The sequence below is a fragment of the Myotis daubentonii genome, chromosome 2 (genome assembly GCF_963259705.1).
Source record: "Myotis daubentonii chromosome 2, mMyoDau2.1, whole genome shotgun sequence".
Lineage (NCBI taxonomy): Eukaryota > Metazoa > Chordata > Mammalia > Chiroptera > Vespertilionidae > Myotis > Myotis daubentonii.
Window position 1 is genome coordinate 219,096,911 of NC_081841.1, and position 9,025 is coordinate 219,105,935.

General features: G+C 46.8%; 1 protein-coding gene across 1 annotated transcript; it reads left to right on the forward strand.

The window, feature by feature from the left end:
* Positions 1 to 2,649: 2,649 nt before the first annotated feature.
* LOC132226482 (sodium-dependent phosphate transport protein 2B-like) lies at positions 2,650 to 4,695 on the forward strand. The gene has a single exon (XM_059681119.1). The coding sequence runs from the start codon at positions 2,650 to 2,652 to the stop codon at positions 4,693 to 4,695; it is 2,046 nt and encodes a 681-aa protein (XP_059537102.1).
* The last annotated feature ends 4,330 nt before the right edge of the window (positions 4,696 to 9,025 follow it).

Below are 9,025 nucleotides of genomic sequence, written 5' to 3' on the forward strand. Positions count from 1 at the left end.
CACCCAAATGGGTCTCCCAATCCCTCCCAAATTCCATTCCTTGAGTTTTGCTCACAACTACTTCTATACTAGATACCGTATCCGTCAGAACTCAGGGTGACAACAGGGTCCACTCCAGATATACGAAGAGGAAAAGATTAAACAGAGGATGACAGGCTTATATTAAGGAAGGCTGGAAGGACAGCTTCCACTTGGGCCACCAGAAATGCCTTCTGCAACTGGAGGACAGATGTGCAGGGGACACAGCGCTGGGGCTGAGAGTGGCTCTGGCCGGGATCAGGGGCCCAGCACGGAGAGGCTAATGCCCCGTCACCTCCGATACAGCACCATCCGGAAACTAAAGAAGCAGGAAGACGGCCATGAGCAGGGCAGGCGGTCTTCAGTTCTATGGTCTCGTTACCCAGGAAAACATCAAAAGGGACAAGAAAATGGTTTCAGCCTCATTTTCACTTTCCAAATCTCCCTCAGGGGCATTCAATCTGAGGAACCTAATTTGCATCCAGAATCCTAGCTGCACTGGATACGTGTTTCCAGTTTCCCCGCATCTCAATTAGAGGCAGAGTGGAATCCGGGTTGAAGGAGCCATCCACAGTGTTTAACGCGCCCCAGAGAGAACGGCCACAGACGCAGGCGCGTTCTGACCCACGCGTCCAGTGTTCATGCGTCGGAAGCAGCAAATACTTGACTCTGTCCTCACAGTGGGTGCCTGGCCACCGGCTGTTGTGAAGCCCATGAAATGCCGATTCTCCGTCCCACAGACTGAAATCCTTGACGCCTGTTTTCCTCTTTTGCTTATCATTCTTAAATCATGAAAATAAATGGCATCCAGCCCATGGCTAAAGTGGCTTTCATATTTAGCTTGATACTTTTTTTGTGTGCTTTTGTTTTGTTTTGTTTTGTTAATCTTCACCCCAGGATATTTTTTCCATTGATTTTTAGAGAGAGTGGAAGGGAGGGAGGGAGGGGAAGAGAGAGAGAAACATCAATAGGTCTGGTTGCCTCCTGCATGTGCCCCAACAGGAGCCACAGATGGAAGCTACAACCCGAACATGCCCTTGACTGCGAATCAAAACCATGACCCTTTGCTGTGTGGGCCAAAGCTCTAACCACTAAACAATGCAAGCCAGGGCTAGCTTGATACTTTTTAAAAATTATAGTTAGACCCTGCTTGGCCCCAGAGGATGGCTGGTTAGCCAGAGACAGGTAAGATTCCTCAGGGAAGGAACAACCAAAGACAGGTACAGTCGCAGAGGGGCCATCAGGAGACAACTTGGGGGTCAACAGAGGTGGGGCACAGACCCTCACCCCCCAACTTTGCAGAGGCCGGAACCCTCACCCTTCTGAGGGAGGTCTCCTGCCCCCGTGGCTGCTTCACTTCCCACGCCCAGCTCAGATCGGGACCCAGGTAAAGACAGAGACCGGCTGACAGCAGCTGCCCTCTCACTAAAACAGGACTTGTTTCCCATTTCTACCTTGGACCACAGGGAAAGGGGCAGCTGAAGGAAAGGGCTGTGTCAGGATGCTGCCTTCTTCCCTTTCTTCTCCCTCTTTTTTCTAAAGACTTCCATGCCTTGTAGTTCTTTTGCTTTCTCTTCTTTTTCTCTCTACTACCCTCTGTCTCCTCCTCCTCCTCCTCCTCCTCCTCCTCCTCCTCCTCTTCCTCCTCTTCCTCCTCCTCCCCGGTATCATCCATATTGACAGACCCAGAGGGCACAGCTGACTCCTCCCCAGACACCAACACCACCATCAATCGCGGCCCTGATGGATCCTTTGATCCAGCCCTTCAACGCGCTGATACTTCGGGGAGCCCATCGCCCGAGACACCGCCCACTAGCCAGATCAACGAGGACAATCAAGCCACCGACTTGGGGACAGCTGAAATCCCTTGACTGAAAAGGCCAGCAACCTCTACAAGGCTCTGTGTGCACTCCATCCACTATGTTTATTGCTATGCTCCCTATCATTGCTTGTCAGTCTTCTTCCGAGTCTTAAACAACCCAATCTGAGATGTGGCCACTGATTTACACGCGCTGCCATTTAAAAAATAAAAATGGGGGAATTTGTCAGAAACCGATCCACCCTTGCTGCTTGACACAGTCGCTGCAGGGAAGAAACATCTGCCCAGCTTATGTTTCAAAGGACCTGGCGTATATGGCATATGTTTGCTCCCCCTCTTAATGCTATGTGTTTTAAACAAGACCACCTCCCCGAGAGAGGTTGTTTCCCCAGGTGAGGATTTTCCCCTGGAGTTAGGGAGGGAATAAAACCCCTTAACTAAGTGCCAGGCAGGTAATTAATCACTTTAACTACGAACAACAACCATGCTTAAACTACATAATCTTTACTTAGGATAATCTCCTTCAGTTACTTCCTTGTAGCTTAATAGAACAGTAGAGTAACCTTGGAATGGAGATAAGAAACGCCCTAACCTTTGGAACAGAATTGATAGGATTAAAATCCACCGGTATAAATACAGATGTAACAAGACAGTGAAAACAGAACTTGGCTTCAACTGAAGAAAGCTATCTCCTGGCTCACTCTGGCATCTCCTTCCTCAGAGAGCAGCTCTTCCAGATTGCACCTTCCCAAGGCCTGCTGGACCCAGACTCCACAGAGAACAGAAGGGAGAGGATTTCAGCCTCTTGGAAGATGTTCAGAGCTACCATGACTCCTTTGCCTGAGGTGGAAAATGCCCAGCCCAACCCAGGTAAAAACATCGGAGGCATCATGAGCCAACATCCCCCCACGGATGGGAAAGGAAAGGAGACCAACAAAAATGTTACCGGGACCTCTGAAACCAAGATTGAACTTCTGCCATCCCACTCCACTGCCACCCCGGTAGAGGAGCCCACCGACATAGAAGACCCCTGGGACCTGCCGGAGCTTCAGCACAAGGGGATCAAGTGGACAGAGAGAGACACCAAAGGGAAGAGTCTGTGTATCTTGCAAGGGGTTGGGAAGTTCCTTCTGCTCCTGGGATTCCTCTACCTGTTTGTGTGCTCCTTGGATGTCCTCAGCAGTGCCTTCCAGCTGGTTGGAGGGAAAATGGCCGGGAAGTTCTTCAGCAGCAACTCTATCATGTCCAACCCCCTGGCGGGACTGATGATCGGGGTGCTGGTGACAGCCATGGTGCAAAGCTCGAGCACCTCCACATCCATCATCGTCAGCATGGTGGCCTCCTCACTGCTGACGGTGCGGACTGCCGTCCCCTTTGTCATGGGAGCCAACATTGGGACCTCAATCACCAACACCCTCGTGGCGCTCATGCAGGCAGGAGACCGGAATGTGTTCAGAAGGGCTTTTGCCGGGGCCACCGTCCATGACTTCTTCAACTGGCTCTCCGTGCTGGTGCTCCTGCCTGTGGAGGTCTCCACCCACTACCTGGAGGTCCTGACCAACCTGATAGTGGAGTCCTTCCATTTCAAAAGCGGAGACAATGCCCCGGAACTTCTGAAAGTTATTACGAATCCTCTTACAAAGCAAATTATCCAGCTGGATAAAAAGGTTATCAACCAGATTGCAATGAATGACCCAGCAGCTCAGAACAAGAGTCTGATCAAGATTTGGTGCAAAACTGTGACCAATGTGACTCAGATGAATGTCACCGTCCCCTCGATTCAGAACTGCACCTCCCCCAACCTCTGTTGGGCAAATGGTTTCCACACCTGGACCATCAAGAATGTGACCCTCCGGGAGAATATTGCCAAGTGCCAGCACCTCTTTGTGAATGCCAACCTCCCGGATCTTATTGTTGGCGTCATCCTGCTGGTCACCTCCCTGCTGGTGCTCTGTGGCTGTCTGATCATGATTGTCAAGGTCCTGGGCTCTGTGCTCGAGGGGCGAGTCGCTGTTGTCATCAAGAAGACCATCAACACCGATTTCCCTTTCCCCTTTTCCTGGCTGACTGGCTACCTGGCTATCTTAGTGGGGGCGGGCATGACCTTCATCGTGCAGAGCAGCTCAGTGTTCACGTCTACTTTGACCCCACTGATCGGTGTCAGTGTGATAAGCATTGAGAGGGCGTATCCACTCACGCTGGGGGCCAACATCGGCACCACCACCACCGCCATCATGGCCGCCTTGGCCAGTCCAGGCAAAACCTTGAGGAGCTCACTCCAGATCGCCCTGTGCCACTTTTTCTTCAACATCACGGGTATCCTTCTGTGGTACCCAATCCCGTTCACCCGCCTGCCCATCCGCCTGGCTAAGGGGCTGGGCAACATCTCAGCTAAGTACCGCTGGTTTGCCGTCTTCTACCTGGTCATTTTATTCTTCCTGGTCCCGCTGTCCGTGTTTGGCCTTTCACTGGCTGGGTGGCCAGTGCTGGTGGGTGTGGGGGTGCCCATCGTCCTCGTGATCCTTCTGGTGGTGGTGCTCAAGCTCCTGCAGGCCCGCTGCCCCCGCATCCTGCCCAAGGTGTTCCAGACCTGGAACTTCCTGCCCCTGTGCATGCGCTCGCTGAAGCCCTGGGACATCGCGGTCTCCCTGGCCACCGGCTGCTGCATGAGGAACTGCTGCTGCCACATCTGCTGCCCCACGTGCTGCCAGGACCCCGTGGAGGAGGAGGCCATCCACATCAAGGTCCCCGAGTCCTTTCGTAGCCTCTCCATGGTCGTGGAGGCCCCAGAAGGGGTCCCCAAGTCCAAAGCGGACGCCCTGAGCACAAACACCACCTCCAGCCTCACAGCCTTGTAGGGGCTTCCCCCGAGGTGGGAGGAGGTGCCCCAAGTCTCCCTCGGTCCCTCCTGGTTCTGCAATGCCGTTCTCCACTTTGCTGAGAAATGGCATCAACTTCAGCTCTGTCTCTCATTCCCCTTTGCGCGTGTGTCAGCCTGTGTGGTCGCTTGCTCTGTCTCCGCCCCTGCTCCATGGTCTCTCACTCCCAGGAAGGCGCAGAAAGAGAATTAGACAATGAAGCCTGGCTCGATAATGGATCCCCTCCACCCACCCGCTCCTGCACACAGACGGGTTGGCCAATGGGACTTATTTTCAGACGTAACCATCTTCTGAAGTCCCAAGGGAGGAATTTATGGAAGGTTTCAAAGATGCACACACACATATATGCTTTTCTTATTGCAATAAAATTCTCCTTTACCAAAATCAACTGGTATAAATACAGATGTAATAAGTCAATAAAAACAGAACTTGGCTGGAGATCCTGGCTAGAGAACCTAGCTAGGCTGCTGATCAACTGAAAAAAAAAAATTATAGTTAGCATACAGTATTATTTTAGTTTCCTGTGTTGAATGTAATAATTCAATATTTATGCACCTTAAGAAATGAATACTACACTAAGTCTAGTAACTGTCACCACATAGTTATCACGATATTATTGACTATATTTCCTGTGCTATACGTTACATCCCTGTGACTTATTTTATAACTAGAAGTTTGTCCTCTTAACCTCCTTCCCCCTGTCTCCCCTACCCCCTTCCCCTCTGGTAACCATCAGTTTGTTCTCTGTATCTGTGAGTTTATTTCCGTTTCACTTTGTTCATTTGTTTTGTTTCTTAAGCTTTCACATTGTAATTGAAATCATATAGTATTTGTCTTTCTCTGTCCAACTCATTTCACTGAGCATAATACTCTCTCACCCCATCCATGTTGTTGCAAATGGCAAGATTTTATTCTTTTTTATGGCTGAGTAATATTCCATTACAGATAACCATTTTATATAATAATATATAATATTCATATATATATATATATCCCATTATATATGTAAATATATTCCATCATATACATCACTTCTTTATCTACTCACCTGTTGATGGACACGGAAGTTACTTCCGTGTCATGGCTATTATAGTAATGCTGTGATGAGCATAGGGGTGCATATATCTTTTTGAATTAGTGTTTTCATTTTTTTTAGATAACTACCCAGAGTGGAATTACTAAGTCATATTGTAGTTCTATTTTTAACTTTTTGAGGACTCTCCATACTCGTTTCCATAGTGGCTGCACTAGTATTCAACCCACCTGTGGTGTGAAATGGTTGCTTTCTCCACATCCTCACCAACACTTGTTGTTTATTGTCCATTTGATAACAGCCATTCTGACGCATGTGAGGCGATGTCTCCTTGTGGTTTTGATTTTCATTTCCCTGATGACTAGTGATGTTGGACATCTTTCCTTGTGTCTGTTGGCCATCTGTCTATGTCCTTTGGAGAAATGAATATTCAGGTCCTCTGCCCATTTTTTATTTGGATTGCTGTTTTTATTGATATCAAGTTGTACGAGTTCTTTAAATATTTTGGATATTAACTCATTATTGCATATATCATTAGCAAATGTCAGTAACTGCATTTTTAAAAAATAAGTTTTATTGACTTTAGAGAGAGAAGGGAGAAGGATAGAGAGAAACATCAATGAGAGAGAAACATGCATTGACTGTCTCCTGTACACCCCCTACTGGGCACCGAGCCCGCAACTGGGGTATGTGCCCTGACTGGAAATTAAACCGAAATCCTTCAGTGGATGGGACAATGCCAACTAACCAAGCCACACTGGTCAGGGCTCAGTAACTGCATTTTTAGCTGAAGTTGAAATTCATAGGGTAAACATGAGAAATACAGACTGTGGGCTAATTGGCTTTGAAACATTGGGGGATTTCTTCTACTACAGAAGATTCCACTGAAAGATAAATGGTCACACACAGCATGGGAAGTATCGACCACATGGAAACCACAGGCGAAAGCTCAGTTGGCTTGCATTGCCGTCTGCTCCAGAGGTGCGTGTACACATACTAACTTTCGTTGTGTTCCTTTTATTTGTACTTGTTTATCCCATCTAAGCAATAGCCTCTTATTTTAAAAAGAATTCAATGAAAGAGGGGGAAAAAAAACTAAGATAGGAGAAGAAACTTTTAAAAAATACCTTTTTGATGTCTTATTTGAAGGTGTTCATTTTGTGGTAAATTATTTTGTTACATGTTATGTTTTAACATATGCTGGCAAACTTTTGTTAGTTCATACATGAGCCTTTGTAATTCATGCCCAAGAATATTTGTTCCCCAAACTTTGATATGAACAGTCTCCTCCAACTATGTAATAAAGAAAATAAGTGGGTCCTGGCCGGTGTGGCTCAGGTGGTTGGGCGTTGTCCCTTACACCGAAAGGTTGCCAGTTCGATTCCCGGTCAGGGCACATGCCTGGGTTGTGGGCTCGATCCCTGGTAGGGGGCGTGCAGGAGGCAGCCAATTGATGTTTCACTCTCACATTGATGTTTCTCGCTCTCTCCCTCTCCCTTCTTTTCTAAAAAATGAAAATAAAAAGTAAATAAAAACATTTTTAGAAAAAAAGAAAATAAGGTGGCTACATATTACTCAAGTTTCCAGTTAATACCTGGCCTTTTCTGGGGAAGTAGCTGACACTTTCCCAGGCAGAGTACCTCTGACTGCTTGTTAAGTAGACAAGCCGTGGTTAGAGTTACAAATACCAATGGTATCAGAGTGGATAAACATTGTCACTTCTGATCGCGTGTCTGGAAGATTCACTCCATTCTGTAAATCTCTCTGAATTATGTAGATTAATCTTTGGAAGAGATAACAGCTATTCATTACAAATTTTAGACATTATTTCCCAGGGTATTTTAGAATTTCCTGAAAATAAGTATCAAGGATATCACAAACACCAGGAGATGATCCCGACTATAGATACAGAATACAACAGCGACAAAATATCACTGTAATGAGGCAGAAGAGGTACTTGATTTTTGTTGCAGGAGAATTTAGGTCAATAGAGCACATAACTATACATTGCATTTCTAGAGCGATAGAGGACCCATAGCACTAACCATCAGAGCTGGCTCCTGAAATGAGCATCGGGAAGAAATGTGGGCGCTGACTCGGTGCGGTGATCACACTGGAGTGCACATCTGCAAGGACACAGTTCCCAGAGGATAGGGTCACATCGGCTCTAATGAAGGCTGAGGCTGCAGTAGATCGGGAGGAAGAAGTCACGGGCAGTCATCAATCAGAGAGACATCCGAGTGTTTCCAGGCACAGTCCTTCAGTGCCCTTCCTTGGCCATCGAGGATGTATTTCATTTTTGCATATCAACCTCCAAGACTTGTCTGAGGTACTTGTCAGGGGAGTCCAAGCTCAAGTTCACCAGGGGACTTTAGTAATTTCGCATCATACAGGTAAAGCCAGGAGGGAAGCTGGTTGAACGAGGAGCAAACTCCATTCTCTGCCTGCCTTGTACACCTCTGCGCACACCCATTTGAGCCCCCACCTCGCCCATTTGTGAATTTTTACTTCTCTTCTTGATTCCCTGTATGTCTGTATTTCTGGATTCCTGATTCCTCATCTGACTTCTATTCTCAAAATGATCTGCTCCTTTGACCTTGTTTTCTCATGAGCCTTAGTTTAGTGATTTGGCAGAGAAAATGAGACGAAAGACATAAAACTTTGCATCTTTTCTATCTGCAAGATTGCTTGTTATATTATGGTATTTAGTGGCTCATTGGATCTTTGAATTGATAGATGGAAATTGGGGGTTCAATCATTTTAAATGATTTATTTGGGAAGGACACATGAGAATAGTTGCCTTATCTGATGCTTAGATATAGTGTATTCATTGTAAATCCATCCATTATATATGGAAAACAGCTTTTGGCTAGATAACATTCACCGTGGTAAGATTCTATCTTCATTTTCCATTTTTATGTTCTCAATTTTTGGAGAAAACCCAAGAGATCTTATTATAGGTAATAGTAGAGTTCTTTACTCTAAATATAGTCAGCCCGTGACACCATTTGCCACATAGAACGCGTGCCATTGCTTTTAATTGTGATGTCATTGAGGTTGGCTGGGCTGGAACAGTATTCTCCTGTCACCGTCATGGCCTTCAACACTCTCCTGTAGACAGATGCCTGATTCTTACCCAACTGCCTTTCTGACAAAGTCTGGCTTGTTGGCCTGTTGACCCAGGGCTCCTTGCGAAACTGCTGGAATTACTTAATTGGCCTTTTAAGCATGTTTAATGTCCTGATGAAGTTCTCTGTTTCCCGTGTGTGTTGTATA

Excerpts from the sequence above, each read along its gene's own strand:
- LOC132226482 (XM_059681119.1), top strand. The coding sequence starts at position 2,650 with ATGTTCAGAGCTACCATGACTCCTTTGCCTGAGGTGGAAAATGCCCAG.